The following is a 17738-nucleotide window of genomic DNA, read 5'->3' as shown; positions in this document are numbered from 1 at the left end:
TCTCTCTCTCTCTCTCTCTCTCTCTCTCTCTCTCTCTCTCTCATTCCCCCATTTTCTATAGCGTTCTCAAGAAGAATATTTCGTTCGAAAAATCAAAGCGAAACTCCAATTTTTGTTGTTTTCATGCAATCAGAATGAAAACACCTAGTTTTTACACGGCACATCACGGCATGACATGATGTTACTCGATCCCAATAAATTTATTCGGAAATTGAATGCGAACGCTGAATTTAGTAAAGCCCATTAAAAATAAAACATAAATATAATGAGCGGCATCACACCGATTTTCGGCGGGGAATGCAAACATTTTTGATTGAGATACACCGTGAAACGTCGTTTGGTCGTGGGAACTTTGTCGAAGTTTGGCAGATCTTGATCATTTGATGTTTAACATGAAAATATAAGTGTTTCTGATCGTTGAAAATTGGTGTTTACATCCAAGTGCAGATCACTTAGACTATCAAAAACGAATGAAAACGGTATGTCTCTATCTGTATCTCGAAAATGAGAGAAACAAAAATGGTACGAATCATAAGCACACGGCAGCTATAAGCGTGATTCGTAGTTTCTTTTTTTCTGTTCTTTCTTATGACATCTTCTGATGATAAAAAAGACCGATGCAGCCCGACAGACCTATCTATTTCGCTTAGCGTTCTCTTGTCTATTTTCTTAGCCGATTTTTTTTTTCTCCTCTTTGCTTCATCTTTTTTTACAGCGTTTCGCGTCTGGTATTTCATCGGGAAATTTGCGTTTATTAGCTTCAACTTTTCAACAGTCAAGAAATTTTCAACGCGCCACTATACATAAAACAAAGTGTACAAATGTTGTTTTTTGTGCATGAGTCGAGATTTTGTTGTTTTTCTCTCGCGTGTCGGTGCTGTTTTTGTTTTTGTTTCGTTCGTCTTTCCTTTCGAATGTATTCTGCCTCTTATATGAACACACAAATATAAATAACTTAAAAACGAATCATCTTTTTACTTACTCTTCGAAAAACTTTCCGTTTTTTTTGATATGCCGTTGTTGTCCACCTCCTTAAAGCCTATAACACAAAGTTCGTATTTATTTATTTCGGCTGTTCGTTGTTGAGATAATTTGCGTTTGTTTTCTTCATCATCTTAATTTACTTTGAAATGCACTCCACGCACAAAAACAATACAATCATTTAATAAACACTGCGTAGATGAAAAATGTAAATAGCAATACACTGATTAAACAATTTCCAACTGGCACATTGTTTTCTATCTCGATGTTCCCTCCCTCTCCCTCTGTGTGCTTTGTACATGAGTTCGATTCAATGAAAAATATTTTCCTTATTTGTTCACTTTTTTTGTTATGAAAGCTTTTGAATCTTTCAACACATTTAGCAAATTGATGTCAATAACCAAATCCGATTCGCCGAAAAAAAAAACAATCAACAAACTCCCGCACTGACACTCACCCGATCGAATTACGTTGACTGAATAAATCTTGTATTTAAGCTACATCAATTCAATCTATCAGAAATAATTGATTGTTTGTTCTATCGAACTGCTTAACGAATCAGCTGATTGAATTTTCTCTAACTCTAATCATCGAACTGTATGTTTGTTTGTTTGTTTTTTTTTTACTTTTTGCTCTCTCCGTTTGGGCTGTATCACGGAATTCGAACCCGTTTCACTGATTTCTTTTCGTCGATTGCTTTTTGTCTCGCGAGAAAACCGAAAAAGTTCCTTTTTGTGTTGGTTGTTCGGCTGATTAAGACTGCTGACTAATTAACACACAATTCGAATGTGTATATACACCGTGAGCGACTCATGCTCACTTTCTTCGCGGTATTCGCACTTTCACACGACACACACGAAAAAAAAAAACTGTCATTCATTTCTCACGATTCCGAAATCGATCTATCGCGTTGCGTAAAAAATATATATATTGTCACACTGTTTCGCCACCGCCGCCGCATCCGCGAACCAACAAAAACAGACAAACTGTGAAAAATTCTGAGCAGAATATTCGGAATAGCCGAACGAAAATCGGTGCGCACGACAATACCGAAACGACGACGTAGATGAGTTTCCGTGTGTGCATTTGTTAGAGATCGGTGAGTGTAAGTTTCATATTCAAATTTTCTTGAACAGAATAAAGTCCACTCAACGGTATAGTTCGCAGAGCGTGCGCCGTACAATTGCCGTGTGTATATGTTTTTCCTTTATACTGGCATGGCTTGATTGTATTTCTCTTTTTGCTCCGTGTGATCATTTTCACACCGTTTTTTTTTTCTCTTTCTTCGCAACATCGTTTCTTCGAAAATGACAGAGAATTTGATCGCGTTCGTGATTGAAATTCAGTAGCTTGACTGACAAATGTGCAGCTGCCTGTATATTCATTCTTCTTTCATCCAAAAGGAAAATAAACGAAGACAAACCATTTTCCCAAGAATTTTTCGCGTATTTTTAAACCGAACGTAGTCCGATTTTACCAAAGAATTCGCTCTACATTTGCTCGAATGGATTTTTCATTCTTTTTCTTAGCCTTTTGATGGGTGTTCTTAGCATTCTTCGTTCGTTTATGGTCCACGCTTAAATTCACACTTTGGGCACAGCGCTTGTTTTTCGCTTCTATTTACATTGGTGGAAAGCTGCCGTTGCGGCCTTACTATTCCGCCAATTATTCGCTTCATTTTGCACCGAAATCCGATCGAAACTAAAGATAACTGTAACTAAATCCGCTCACTAGGTCAAATAGTATATCGAAAAGGTGTTTTCCGCTGCGAAAGGTGCCAAATGATTTCCGTTGATAATGTTAAAAAGATCTAATTCAAGTATTCGAACCACGTATTTTTTTCGCTACGTTGTAATTTTTCTTGAGAAAAAAAAAACGACTGTCGGAAAATTGCTCTATGTTTTTGACAGTCTTTTTTCGCGTTCCATTCGATTTACTTGAACACATTTTATCAGTTTTAAATCGTTTTTTTTTTCTCCAAAATATTACATTTTGAATTGCATATAATAATCATTGTTTTGACATTCTAAACTAGAAATGAGAAGAAAAAATTATGTAAGCCGGTTGATTGACCCCAGAGATTTGCGCAACAGTAGATAGATGTCTTAATTAATCGCCCACATCAGCTGTGTGTATCTGTCCAAAAGGCTTTCATCATGTTGACGCATTTTCACAATTTGAATTTTGATTTATTTTTCATAATGTTACTGTTAACATTGTTCAGTCGCATGTTGAACTTTTCGAAACGCACACACACACACCCATTTGCAAGCGCTCATTTAATTTTCCATATGTTCGGATCATAATTAATTAATCCATTTGCAAGTTCAATGGATCTCGCAAAATTTTCCTCGACTCATCCCCATGCAAAACCTGCTTTATAAAAGGATTCCTTGTAAAAAAAAAAAAAAATACTTCTGTTTGGCAATTTCCTCTCGAAAGAATGCTAATTTCGAAGAGTTGAATCGGTTGATTTGAAAAAGTTCCAGTGAAAATGACAAGAAAAGTATTTGTAGCGCATTGTTCACTTTCTCAGGCGAAAGAAGACGAATTTGATATTGTGAATTGATCGAGTGCGCAGATACATGTGTACTGCAATGAATAATGAGTTTAGTGGAAAGTAAGTGGGCGACATTGAGAAACGGAATATTTTGAAAGAAAAAAGACAATAAAATGTGGTTGAAGTGCAAAGTAGGAAGTCCGTGATAACGGCTCGCACTCAACTGGAGGAAGTGTAGTCGGATTTGCTGTCGTGCACACTCATACACACAAACAAAGCACACTCAATAACAAATAATTGAGATGACGCTTAGGTGATGACTTGCATTTCGCCAACTTTCATTCACTAAACCGTGCTAAAAATAAGTAGCCTCAATTTCTCAATTATCGTTTTCACATCCGAGTTTTCGCTCTTTGTTCATTTCGTGTCTATGATTAGGTGGGCGTGAATAGTAATAATAATGAAAAAAAAAATGACTATTGCATCAGGGTTCGCGTCTCTTTTTCTTTCTGTAAAGAGCAACCAAAACTAAAGCAAATTCAATAAAGTGGCAATTGGCAGAGCGACGATAAGACCGACAGTCGACGTGACGTAGGCCCATAAATAAATTTGAAATGCATCAAAAGTGTAAAATGAAGAAAACATATGGAAAAAACATAACATTTGTCACAGGAACTGCATCTGATGCAGTGAAAATGGTTTTGAATCGCCAAATATTTATTCTGGCGTGAATTCCAAATGCGATCACTTCATACAGAATGCCATCAATTTAGTTCTTAAATTAAAATTTATGATCAATGGGTTCAAAGAAATATATGTTTCTTCTATTTTCCATTTTCCAAAAACGCTCAGATCGCAACGATGCAAGATGTTGCAAGAAAGTGCAATTGGTGTAGCGTGCGAAACGCTTTTTTCTCATTTAAATAATACAAATATTAGTAATATTTCTTATTTGCCTCAAGATCGTTGGATCCGATACAGTGTGATGCTCATAAATAAAAGCCAATACATGGTTGGTGTGGTCAAAATATTCCGTGAATTCTATCAAATACAGCGCAAAAATGTCTCGGCTTAGTCAAAAAAAAAAAGAAGTGAGTCCAATTCAAGTCAAATATAAAAAAGAGAGTCTACATTAGCAAGTAGGGCAAGCGAACGAGTTTATTGCCATCGGATCGTCTTCTTTTTTCTCAGAACCAGAAAAAAAATTAAATTAATGATTTCATGTTTGTGTGTTTCGAATGAAGCGTTGATTGATGCTCTAAAGATGAGCTAGTCATTTTTGTTGTTAGGGCTTAACACATATTTTGAATGCGCATTTTGCGAACATTTTCAAAAACAAAGTTCGTGTGTGTGTGTGTGTGGTTGGATTGTATCGGTTGTCATTATCACTATCGAAATATTTATGAATGTCTAGCAATGTGTTGTGTTGTCCTCAACGTTGAAATAGGCATCGCTGCCAAATGTATTGGGAATGCCGGTAAAAGGGGGGGGGGGGGGGGAGTAAAAGAATAAAAGGAAGAAGAGATTGAAAGTCATGTGTTCATGTTAGTTCTTGTTGGTGGCGACGGAGACGGAGACGGCGACGGCCGCGTTCAATGTACAATACTTCTATAGACATCATCAAGTGTATAGGTGTGTGTGCGCTCAAGACGACACAAAATATTCAATATCATTTTCGCTGTCACACAGAAAGCTACAAGTCACATTGAGTGCTTAACATTTTTGAATCCATTTGAATGTGTGTTGACTTTAAGTTTGTCATTATTTGAAATAAAAAAAAAAAATATGTTCGTCAAAACGAATTCGAGTAATGATAGAAATTTTTCAAACGCTGCGTATAATTTCAAATGCGTGATTCGGTGCATCTTTGTATTATTGTTCGCCATATGCCGTTTGCGGTTTTCCATTACAATTGTTCAATCAAAATCAAGATAATATTCTGCGGCGAGATATGCGCTATCTTTCGGTCATTTCAGCGAAATATTCTTGAATGAGCCATTATATATATTCAGTTTTTTTTTCGGTTTGAAATTCAAATATCCATTTTTACCCGTTTTTCTGGCCAAACACGCTCCATTGTCATTTGATCTATAACTCGTGCAAGACACAATCGATGAAATGCATAATGTAAAATTGCACAATTATTTTCCATTGATTATTATCCATCGCAATGTGTGTCATATGAATTGAAGTATGTAATTTAAATAATGTGCTGAATGGATGAAATATGCTGATTATTGTCGTTAATGTCGCCGTGGTGGTTATACCTTTTTACGAGTATGCATTACAAAATCGTCGCACGTGTTACACTCATTCTACAGTCGTACAATTCCGCTCAAAAATCAATTGTGACCATAGTACATAATGTTTCGGCACAAACTATTCTAGGCATAGTATTATTTGATTGTCTTCAATATTTGCACCATCTATCTCATTCCGATAGTTTTTCATTGAAAATACCTTAAAATAATTCTCTTTTAACTTCTACCAACAGATCGTAAAAATTGTAATTAGTAAAATGAAGAAAAAAAAAAAACGGTTTTTCAAACCGTTCAATTTGGCTCAATTAAATTTTTTTAGCAAAATAGCACACGATTGCGCAAAAACTGATGGAAACAAGACACCCTGTGCATTATGCGGCTCGGGCACATGGACACTGATACAGATCGAACTGTGAAAAGGGCGAACGTCAACACACAACAGCAACAGCAACAGCAAAAGCAACAGCAACAGCACAGCGAATAGCAAACGATACGAGAGGAGAATCTGTGTTAGTGCGCATATGATTTTGACAGTCGATTTGCCTGTACACTTGCGGCTGCATGTGTTTGCGTGCGATGCGCACGCACATATTTTGAAGCAGCACAATGCTTGCTTTTGACGTATTGCTCGATTACATTTCGAATCCGAATACAATTACAATTACATCGAAAAAGAATTGGCTACGAGTACCCAACCAATGTTGAACACAACCGTTGTAATAGCAAGCGCGTGTCACACACAATTCCTATATTACATATATGTATATATACGAACGATGAGATGGCCTGTTGCGAAGGAGCGAGTGAGGGAACGAGCACACGCGCGCACCAGAGACATAGCATGTGTTGTGTATGAATAAAATAGCATACACTTTTCTGACATTCGTTTAGTATAAGTTCTGTTTTAAGTTCAACCAGTTTTCGTTTTTTTTTGTTTGAATCGCAACACACAACAGTACACACAGTTCAGACCACATTGCAATGCGGATGAACTGACAGTGAGCAGATAGAGAGAGCCGAGCGAACGAAAATTTTTGTTTTGGTTTTTTTCCGTATTTATTTGTTTTAATTTGGTTGAAACCGAACTGTCGACTAGCAATTAATCAAATTTTTTATGCAATCCGAACCAATTTCCTTTTATAACTGATGAAAGTGTTGTGCATTTCACCATAATATACACAAAATTCGCTTCATGTGATTTTTCTTTCAATTGGTTGCTTCAATTTAACATCGGCCTCTCTATCCCGTGATTTTATTTGTCCAGAGTATGTTTCGATGAATTTTATGTGTTTGTTTTTTTTTTGTCGTTATTATTATTGTTGTTGTTGTTGTTGTTGTTGTTGTTCTGAACGCAATCATAAAGTGAGCGCCAGTTAATTGCGTTGCTTGTGTATATGTGTGGTTGTTTATGTGTTTACGGAGTGTGCGGAGAAGACAATTGAATTGAATCGAAAAGTGTTAATCAAAAGAAAGAATAGTTCCTTATAGTCTAATTAAGATGAAAAGATGCAAACACATATTTTACAACGTCTCTAAACGAAATTAATTTACACAACAACAACAGCATCAATCCAACAGACAAAACAAGGAAACAAAACAACAGCCGCACATTTCGACACCATAATTGCGTACCCAAAACTAAATCAAAAAAAAAAATGTGTTGTGCACACCAGTGAATTAAATTCGATCCGAATTGTGTGGAAATTTGTAAACTTTTTTGGTTTTTATTTTGCGCGTTGTGTTCGCGCTGCGGTCACTGTTTGTTGTCATTATTCCGTTTTTATTTCATTTTAATTTGTAATGCTTTTTTATTGATTTATTGAGCGGTTGTTCGTGCTTTTGAGTTCAAATAGTTGATCAATTTGTTTAAAGTGAGTGTGTAAACATCACATGAAATCGATGAATCCAAATGAGTCATCTGCTGTTTGTCTGAAATTTCCCTATTACTTTCCGATCGTTCCATATTAAGAAGAAGAACAAAAAAGAAAAAGAGAATACCCCCTCCCCCCCACATTTGATTACAATCACGTGTGATTTTTAATAAAAACGGCAGGAAAATATGCTCCAGTAGACATATTATAATCAGTCATTGGGTAATGTAGCATGTGCTACATTTTTCTCTCGCTCTTTATCGAGATTACAGAGCCGACTACAACAACAACACTTTTTTGACTGTGAAAAATAGCATCAACAACAACATCATTCGCAGCAAAGCTCCGGATTTTCAAACGGTTAGTAATTTAGTAATTATTTCAATTTCATTTAGTTTCCTTCAGTCAATGACAGATAGCTGGAGATATATGCCGAGCATAGAAACTCATCAAGCTGAGATTGGGACATTTTGACTTTGTGACATGACCTCTATATAAATTCATGGTGAAATCCATACAAATTCATGGATACCATCATGAATTTGTATGGAAGGCACGTCACAAAGTCAAAATGTCCCAATCTTAGCTTGATGAGTTTCTATGCTCAGCATATATCCCCAGCTATCTGTCAGTGGCTGGTTTCTTTTTTTCTCCGTAAATTATCACAATTTTCACTTTCTTTTTACGTCATTGAAATGATTGGAGTTGAGTTTATTCATAGAACTTCAGGCATTTTTCCATTGAAACAAGCATAGTTGCGTGTTTTTGAAAGCCTAAATTTTTTTTGTATGGTTCATGTTGTGTCGACTAATTTGACAATCACACAATGCGGAAATATTCACACTCGGTCAAGCTGACATCAAGTTTACTGGATTCAAGACGAAATTTTTTCTTTGTCACACATTATTTGCGTTAGCAACAGTTTTAGTAAATATTGGATAGACCAACAAAAACTAAACGAGACAATGTCAAAAGGCCTCAGAAAATACCTACAAATAAACATACATGACAAAAAAAAAAAAAACGGTACCGATAAAATATTCAACTCATAGCTTTTGTAGATAAGTAATAATCGATCTTTGGAATATTCCAATGACTAATTTTGTTTGTGGTTTCATCATTTGTTTTGTGTGTGTGTTAGTTCTTGGTTCAAGTGAAACGGGGTATCATTTAAATCGAATAAATCGTAATTCCCTTCATTTGCACAGAGACACGTCATTTCAGCTGCATTCAAAAGCAAAAAGTTGTTAGAACATTCATCTATCCATGAACTTACACGACATTCGACGCACTGAGTAGGAACAAGGAGAGAATTGTTGAGGGAAAAACACATCCATTTGAAATAAACATATGATTGGATTACGTGCAGTTTTGCAAAATCAAAATTGATTAGTATCGCGCTGACTTTTCTTTTTATTCAGCTGATTGAATGTTGTGCGATATTCAAACATATATTCATTGCACAATTTTTTTGTTTCTTTTTCGACTTCTTTTATAACGGGGCCGCTGGAATTTTCTTTTTTTTTGTCTATCGACTAAAATGTGTTTGAATTCAGCTAAATGCACGCGGTCATCCTATTTGTTTATTTATTTTTGTCATTTATGCCTTTGACGCTTGTACTTGCCTATTGTTAATAGTGATCGATGGCCTAAATCTTAACTTGTGAACCCATCTAATAAATATGGAAGGCTGAATATTTGTTGTTCTACAAATGAAAGAAAAAATCAATTTCTTTGGTGGTACCGATATGTCGCGCTTGCTTCTTTTAATTCTTTATTTATTCCACACGCTCCCGTTTGTGTTTAGCAAGCTTAGTTTTATTTTGTGTTCAATAATTTATTATTAATTTAAAAGACAACACCAAAAGAAAAAAAAAATTATTGAACACAAAATGAAACTAAGCTTGCTAAACACAAAAGGGAGCGTGTGGAAAAAATAAAGAATTAAAAGAAGCAAGCGCGACATATCGGTACCACCAAAGAAATTGATTTTTTCTTTCATTTGTAGAACAACAAATATTCAGCCTTCCATATTTATTAGATGGGTTCACATATTAAGATTGAGGCCATCGATCACTATTAACCCTCTAATGCATTAATTTTTCCCAGTACTCCCAGGTACTTGGTTGATTTTTGGCCATAGATAATAAAAAAAAAAAATTCATAATCCTGGATTCCTCATGGTTTAGTCAGGAAATGCGATTGACATAAATCAGAGAACAATCAAATCCATTGTTTAAAAGTGTCAAAAATGTGTCTAATTTAGAAATAAAATAATTTATTTTGTCAAATTTTTGTTAATAACTTTACAATCACACTACATAGACAAATATTGTCAAAGAAAAAAATGAAGAGAAAACATTGATAAATAAAAATTCCCTTTGAAGCAATGTGATCCGATGTACGGTTTACGTTCTACAGGCATTCAAATGTTGCCCGTCTGAAGGCGGTTGTATGCATTAGAGGGTTAACAATAGACAAGTACAAGCGTCCAAGGCATAAATGACAAAAATAAATAAACAAATAGGATGACCGCGTACATTTAGCTGAAGTCAAACACATTTTAGTCGACAGACAAAAAAAAAAGACGCTATGAAAGAAGTAGAAAAAGAAGAAAAAAGCTTGGTAAAATAAGGCAAAACCATCCAAGCCATAATCGGCAGTAACGTGTATATTGATCGGGGCGAATTCCAAAGTGCTATGTTTTTGGTGCATGTTTTTATCTTTGATGTATCGATAAATTATGTAACCGAGTCGGTCGATTTGGACAAGGGAAAAAAAAGAAGGCGCCTTGGCACGCATTCTGCCCACTAATGAACTCTCTCAATGTATTGCAGATCGAATTCATGATGGCTCTTAGAGTACTTTCTACTCGAACCTATTCGAACTTGACAATTTTAATTGTTCCACAAGCAAAATATCAATTACAACGATTATGTCAATTGGCAACGGCACTCATCAATTATTTATGCTTTATATACTCTCTCTCTCTCTTTCTCCCACTTTCTGTCTCTCTGTCTCATTCCACTTCTAATTGGCATTCCTGGTGCGAATATTACGAAAGAATTCCAATTTTCCGCACTTGTGAAATGAACAAACTCTGGGATACAGAGCAGATGTTTAGCATTCTATGTCTTTTGTTAACTTATTCATTGCATGAAAATTCATGCACGTACCTTTTGTGAAGCTCATGTGTGTGTGTGTGTGTCATGATGAAATCAAGCTTTTTTTTTCATCATTCCCTGTTTTTTCCAACTTCATTTTAACCATGAATCCGGAATGAAAACGTCTGCCGGAATGTCGCAATAAAACATAAATTGCATGAAATCATGCTCTCAATCACTCGTTGCTTTTCTATATGATGAACGAGACGCTTTTTGCCTATTTGTGGAGGAGAGTGCGCCTAGGAATTGAAAGTGGTTTCAATGGAATGTGAACTTAAATCGTTTGGAAATGAAATCGTTACGACGCATACACAAACACGTCGAACGTACATCCATCCGTTCGTGTATTCTTCATAACTTGAACTACTTTCTGTATTGTAATTTTCGATGGGAAATCGATATAATGAAAAACAGCTGAGCTTAAAGTGCTTCATTTAATATACGTGCACTGTATTTGTTTTTCTCTTTTTTTCATTTTTGAAAAACAAAATAAAAATGACCATATGTTAACAAATCAAATCATGATTTCTTCATTCTGCATCACATTACAGCAACGCTGTTTTCAAACATGTATATTTTGTTATCTAGCGACGTGTTCCATTGAGTAAATGAAACAATAATAAGAATGAGTGTATCGGCCAATTGAATCACGAAAGTAAACCCAGTGAATTCGTCACAAAAAAAAACAATATCGAAATATGATAATTATCCATAAAAAAGGATTGGTTCCCCCCGTATATACTGTTATTGTTTTTTACTGATCAATAAACACAGGGAACCAAGACAGTGAAGCGCAATGGTAATAAATTCAGAAAATCCAAAACCGGGGTGGAATTCTAAGTCATTCCACCAAAATCGTTCGGAATTATTTTTTCGTACATAAGACCATATTGGAGTGAAAGAGAGAGATTTCACTGTTTTTCAGCGTTCCATCGGAATTATTCCGATAACTCAAGGAAGAGTGGAATGTGTGAGAAATAATTCCGGTGGCACGCTGAAAAATAGTGGAATCTCTCTCTTTCACTCCAATATGGTCTTATGTACGAAAAAAAATAATTCCGAACGATTTTGGTGGAATGACTTAGAATTCCAGCCCCGTTCAGAGTTCAGTTTGCATTGCGTTTGTCCCTATCGGAAGATCACTGACTTATACTTCCAAACTGTACCGTATAGATGCCGTTAGAGCATGCATTGCTTAGTACTTTCCATTTAGAGCGCAGTTTGTTGCAGGCAACATTAATTCATCCAAAACTGCAAATTTTATCGCCGTTTCCCCCCCCCCCCCCCACTAAACCGGAAATGTTTGTTTATGGATCGATCATATCTATATAGGGCATTGTTGATTGATTGCTGTAGACATTTTTGTTATTAAAACAAAATGGGCTTGGTGGCTTAACGAGAAGAAAATCAAGGTTTGATCTAAATGTCACGGACTGACGGAAATATCACGGGAGAAAACAACACCACAGTCAACAAATACTTGAATTAGTATCTCTTTTTTTTTTCGCGGTATCACGTTTCACTTTCACAGATAGAAATGAAAAAAACACAGCTCTAATTGCTTCTAAGCACTAATTAAACACCCAAACGGTGTTTATCTAGCGATCGAATCAATTTTCGCTGACGATTGCACCAAGGATTGCACACCGGCCAAATAATTGCCAAACTCGTTTTATGAAATACACACGTGATTTTCATATTGATGTCATGATTTCATTGTTGATATTGCGCATTTCATGTAGCGTTTATACATTTTCATACGATATTCGACCCCTAAACTTTTGCAATTCATTCATTCGGTGTTATCGTTGTGACATGAAAAATTGAAGAAAAAAAGCACACGGTTGTTGGAATCATACACTCAAACCTAGCACATGATTTCAACGGAATTGTGATTTATGGCAAATAAATCTGGTCTCGGAAATAGTTTCACTCATACGGTTGAGCTAGCGATATAGGCCGAGAAAGAGAGAGAGAGAAGTAGAGCTAAATGCCGTTTTTATATTCAAACAAACATAAACTGGATTGATTAAAGTGTCACATTTTAAGCATTTGTATTGAAATGATGACGAAGAACATTTTTTTTACAACTCAACTGCTTATTATCATTATTGTTATTATAATACTCAAGGAATAATGTGCTTACTTAACCCGGAATCTGTGTTTGTGAAATACAACAACCCATATTCAGAAAACGAAATGTGTTTCAGTTTAAATTACATTCCGTTATGCAAAAGGAAAATTGATATGCGATAATCGGTTCGATAATAATTTTTGACGAAACAGCAGAATTACTTTGAAATGCAGAATTTCCATACAATCAAAACAGTGAAAAATGGACATTGCTTTGGAATTTGAGACGTTTTCATTTGATTACGTTTCTCATTGAATCCATCAGCTTACTGTTTAGAGTCATTTAAATGTATGTTCTTAGCGTAAACGGCACGCTCTGACCTTGGAAAATGAAGATTTAAATAGAATTATTCAGATCTATCAAATGCTCATCCATAAACGGAAGCGACGGATGTTTTTTTTTGTGTACTCATCCATGCCTGAGCTGGAAATGCAGCATATCAACTATTTCAACATACAGCACTTATCTCCGCAGTTACAATAATGTTTATCATTGTGATATGTTTGTTGTTTGTAAACAATACACCGAAAACACATTCGGATTGTATGCTTTAACCGATGCGATGCTATTTAAACAAAGAAGAAGAAGAAGAAGTATAAGAGAAAAAAAGCCAACGAATTCAAAAGACTATCTCGGAATTCAGTTGTTGATCCGACCGATAGGCTGTCTCCTACTTGAAGTCCAAAGCGTAAAATGTCCGGTGATAACCGTTTTTAGAATGCGACTTTATTGGACTTTATACTATTTAAACTTGACTCACATTACGTTTTAAATACACTCGCTGAAAGATACTGCATCGAAACAGTTTGAATTAATTTTGTTTCTTCCTTATTTTGTTTTGTTTTTCTCTGCATTTGAAATAGAAAACCGAAAACATGTCATTAAGCCGAGAGGTGCGCTTGCAGGGCAAGTGCAAACTAGTTAAATGTAGTCGTCATTTCAATCAAAACGGATTGGTGGGCGATCGAATTTATGGCAACAATACTGTGACAAGTGAATGCAATACCAGTAAGTGTCAAGGTTTTTGTTTTGTTCGGCTCTGTTTTAAAATTTTGTTTATAAGCAATCAAATCCAAATGACCAATTGGTTTCTTTAACAATTTTTCGTTTATTCACGTTTACAGGTTGGATTCCAGCCCGGTTGGTGCTATACTTTTTATCATGGTCCGGTTTTCTTGTGTCATTTATGATGCGCAACGATATAAATATTGCGTTGGTTTCAATGGTTCGGGGAAACAACAGTAACACTGACACCATCCTTCAATCAACCGTTAATGCATCCATGAATGCTAGTGATACAAAAGTGCCAATCGATGTGGACAATGGTGAATTTGAATGGTCATCATCGGTGCAGTCGGTTATTTTGGGTTCATTTTACGCTTGTTATGTTTTATCTCAGGTGAGTGGTAACAACCGGCCAAAATTTCAATTTTCATTTAATTATAGTTTTTCTACTGACGTCACAGTAATAAAAATATAACGAGCTCAGCTCTTTATAAGTCATTAAATAATAACGATTTTCGATGTAAGTGTCGATCTCATTTTAGAAATTACATAAATTTTTAAACCGATTTTCCCTCAATAATTTTGTTCTAATCGATTTACACAATCGACACTAAATTTTTGGTTTATTGATTTTTTTTTTTCCAATTTAACAACTATGGATACTAAAACATCGGGCTTTTTATCATCTCTATTTCAAACCAACAGGTGGTTGGCGGCGTAGCTACTCAGTATTTTGGTACAAAGAATGTGTTTGGATGGTCACAATTTGTGACGGCCGCATGTAGTTTAGGAATACCGCTTGCATCGTCTTATCATTATAGTGCCTTGATATTGCTGCGTTCAATTCAAGGATTTGCATCGGGTTTAACGTGGCCAGGTGAGGAAAAAAAAAACCTCAAGAAAATTAATTGAAGAACAAACCAAAATAACGAAATTCATATAGAAAAGCGAAGAGATGAAGAATGTTTGAAAAAATGCCGAGAAAAAAAGAAATTAATGAAAAAAAAAAAACGCGTTATTCTTTCATTTCTTTCAGCCATGTATGCCGTTGTAAGCTATTGGATCCCAGCAAAAGAGCGCAGCCGTTTCATGTCAAGCTTTCAAGGGTTTAGTGTTGGCATTGGCCTAACGTATCCGATGTGCGGTTTCATTATCAATCATTGGGGATGGCGAATTGTCTTCTATACCAGCGGTTCAATTGGAATGTTTTGGTGCTTAATGTGGTACTTATTGGCATACAATACACCAGAAGAGCATCCACGCATATCGTGCCACGAATACGAGTACATTCAACGAAACATTGATGACAGCATTCGGGCTGGACAAGGTATGATGGTGCCATGGCGTAAGATATTCACATCACTACCGGCATGGGCGATTGGTGTGACAACATTTGGTCGCATTTGGGTGCATTACACATTCATAATGGGCGGACCGACATATATGAAGAACATACTTGGCGTTGACATTCAAACGAACGGATTGCTGTCGGGCACACCATTTCTTTGCTCATACATTTCATCGGTAATCTTCTGCTGGATAGCCGATTACATGATGGAACGTCAAACGCTATCGCTGACAAATATTCGAAAACTCTTCACCGTCCTGTCCCAAGTATTACCGGGCATTTTGGCGCTATTTATTGGTTATTGCACCGATTTCTATGTGATTCTTGTGATTTGGTTCATATCGGTGACATTTATAACCGCCTCATATGCCGGCCCAATGGCCAATATTGTTGATATTGCACCGAATTTAGCCGGTCCAGTATTAGCCTTTGCTCAAACGATTCACATGAGTGCCTCATTCTTGAATCCGGTCGTCAATGGTCTCATTGTTACCACCGTTACCGATGTCAATCAATGGAAATTGGCGTTTATCACAATGACAATAATCGCTTGCACCACATATGTTATGTTCCATATTTATGGTACGGCCGAAATACAACCATGGAATTATCCACCAACCAAACTATTGCCCGAAGCAAACGCTTCGATCAAACCAATGATTGAAAAATCGACAACGATTGCCACACAAAATAGTGTTCTTCTCGTTAAATAGTACACACAGTTTTTTTTAAGTTAGATTTTTGTGTGTGCTTTTTTCCGTTTCAAATTCCATTTATTTGTTTTTATTTCTCTCTCGAATTACTTTAATATAGTTGGAAACACACAAATTCCATTCTGACACGAAAAGAAAGAAAAAAGACAAATTGCAAATAAGCTTATTATATATATATATAGATAGATATTATTATTACTATTATTCAGAGTGGCAAATTCGATGAACATTTCAAATGCATTTTTCGTTGCAATTTATTACGTAGCGAAAAAATGTACTTTCTCTCTCTCACTCACACAAAAAAAAAAAAACAGTATACCGATATACACACTATACATTTATATTGAAACTAATTATCGTTATATACACATATAATTCAAACAATATTTTTGTTAATTTCTTTACCTATTTGAGTGCAACATAGTTTATATTTTTAATACACGTTGAACTTGTAATGATGATAATAATCTTATGCAGAGCACTGAAAATGGAAAAAAAAATACAGCCAACACTCAGAAATTGTCATGCTTCAGCCCTGGGGGCGGTTACTTTATAAAAATACACAAGAATTGTGTTGCTGCCGCAATAATGAGTGCAACTGGATTGATAATACAGTGTTTTTAAATACACAATAATTTTGATCTATATTTGAAATGAAAATTGAGCTTTGTACAGAAGAGCGTTTTTGTCTTTGAAAAATTCAAATCATAATTCGTCAATTAGCAGTTTTAAAGCACCAGTTTTGAATCAGAAGGAAAAAAGAAAATAAAAATCTTTGTCAATTTATGCGCCATAGTTCAGTTCGGCTTGATTTACTGAATGCAATCTCGAATTTTGACTCAAATTTTTTGAGGGGAAACAAATATCAAGCAAATCGCTATGGCCATTGTCTTCAACTTGTAGCATTCTTTTTTATCAAAATCGTCAATCTTATTTCAAACTTCTCCAAAATCAGAGCGATTTAAAATTGCACAATATTTATTGAATTTTTTTTTTCCTTTTTCAAATTATAAATCTAATGACAGCAGGGGAAATTTCTGAGTGTGTGTTTCGTATTTTATGGAACAGGTACAAAAAAAAAAACAGCCAAATATCATGCAAATAGTAATTGTAAATATGAACTGGCTTGTGATGATGAAACCCCAGATTAATTAAACGAATTGGTCAATGAATCGAATCAAATATACAGGTCAACAAGGAAGCTAAAAGTTGTCTCTCAGGAAATTCCTGAACCATGAATGAGAATTCCTGCTGTAAAGCAAATATCATCATACGGTTCTTGTGCGTCTGAACAAAACATAAGATTCAGGCATTGAACAAAGAGTTTAAGATATATAGACGGATAGAAAAAAAAAACTTTGTTGAATCGGTCAATACACGGCATGGGTAGTTAAATTCAATTTAAGTATTTCGTATTTCCAAAGTGTTCAAGAGGAACAAAGAAATTTTGAATCTTTGCACAAACAGAATGTAATAAAATTGCCCGTGAACGGTGTTGTAATTTTGTTTTTTAAGGAAAAAAAAAATCGGTCACAAACAACGACTTGTGAGTGAATTAAATATGCAGCAGGTAACACTTAAAAAAAATTAGCTCGATCAAACATTCGATTGGATAAGATTGTGTGTTGCTCAGCAATATATGTATAGTTTAGTAAGCAAAATTGCGCGGTGTAGCATTATTTTTACTTTTTCTTAATCTCTAATCCCATAATACACCACCATGTTGAATAAAAGTAAAGATTTATTTTTCTTAAGAAAAAA

The 17738-nt window shown here is 35.4% G+C and overlaps 2 protein-coding genes across 22 annotated transcripts in view; one reads left to right on the top strand and one right to left on the bottom strand.

The window, feature by feature from the left end:
- Positions 1-6197, bottom strand: part of LOC129576386 (tau-tubulin kinase homolog Asator) — a 22101-nt gene extending 15904 nt beyond the window's left edge. For 8 of the 17 annotated variants that reach the window (XR_008688879.1, XR_008688878.1, XM_055461398.1 and 5 more), the window contains exon 1: positions 983-4000. The gene's annotated coding sequence lies outside the window, so the exon portion shown is untranslated. Of the gene's footprint in view, positions 1-982; positions 4001-5531 lie in introns of those variants that run through there. The other 9 variants (XM_055461399.1, XM_055461405.1, XM_055461404.1 and 6 more) reach the window with 4 other exon arrangements.
- On the top strand, positions 5029-17738 carry LOC129576396 (sialin). Of its 5 annotated transcripts, none has more exons than XM_055461501.1 (7): positions 6287-7007; positions 7307-7613; positions 7715-7973; positions 13775-13919; positions 14036-14310; positions 14622-14793; positions 14953-17738. In XM_055461501.1, exons 4-7 carry the CDS (start codon positions 13787-13789, stop codon positions 15975-15977), a joined length of 1605 nt encoding a protein of 534 aa, XP_055317476.1. In that variant the 5' UTR covers positions 6287-7007; positions 7307-7613; positions 7715-7973; positions 13775-13786; the 3' UTR covers positions 15978-17738. The 5 variants fall into 5 exon arrangements, with proteins under 5 accessions (XP_055317478.1, XP_055317476.1, XP_055317473.1 ...); XM_055461498.1 differs by having other exon boundaries at positions 7712-7973; XM_055461503.1 differs by adding an exon at positions 5029-5113 and having other exon boundaries at positions 5976-7973.

The sequence above is a fragment of the Sitodiplosis mosellana genome, unplaced genomic scaffold (assembly GCF_009176505.1).
Source record: "Sitodiplosis mosellana isolate CC-2019 unplaced genomic scaffold, AAFC_SMos_1.0 Smas_scaffold_6181, whole genome shotgun sequence".
Classification (NCBI taxonomy): Eukaryota; Metazoa; Arthropoda; class Insecta; order Diptera; family Cecidomyiidae; genus Sitodiplosis; species Sitodiplosis mosellana.
This window is presented reverse-complemented; position numbering and strand designations above follow the sequence as displayed.

What these genes read in the sequence shown, in the direction of transcription:
- LOC129576396 (XM_055461503.1), top strand. Translation starts at nt 13,787, where the DNA reads ATGTCATTAAGCCGAGAGGTGCGCTTGCAGGGCAAGTGCAAACTAGTT. An exon ending in CTTGTTATGTTTTATCTCAG is followed by an intron (nt 14,311 to 14,621) that starts GTGAGTGGTAAC and finishes TCAAACCAACAG; the next exon opens with GTGGTTGGCGGCGTAGCTAC. An exon ending in ATCGGGTTTAACGTGGCCAG is followed by an intron (nt 14,794 to 14,952) that starts GTGAGGAAAAAA and finishes CATTTCTTTCAG; the next exon opens with CCATGTATGCCGTTGTAAGC.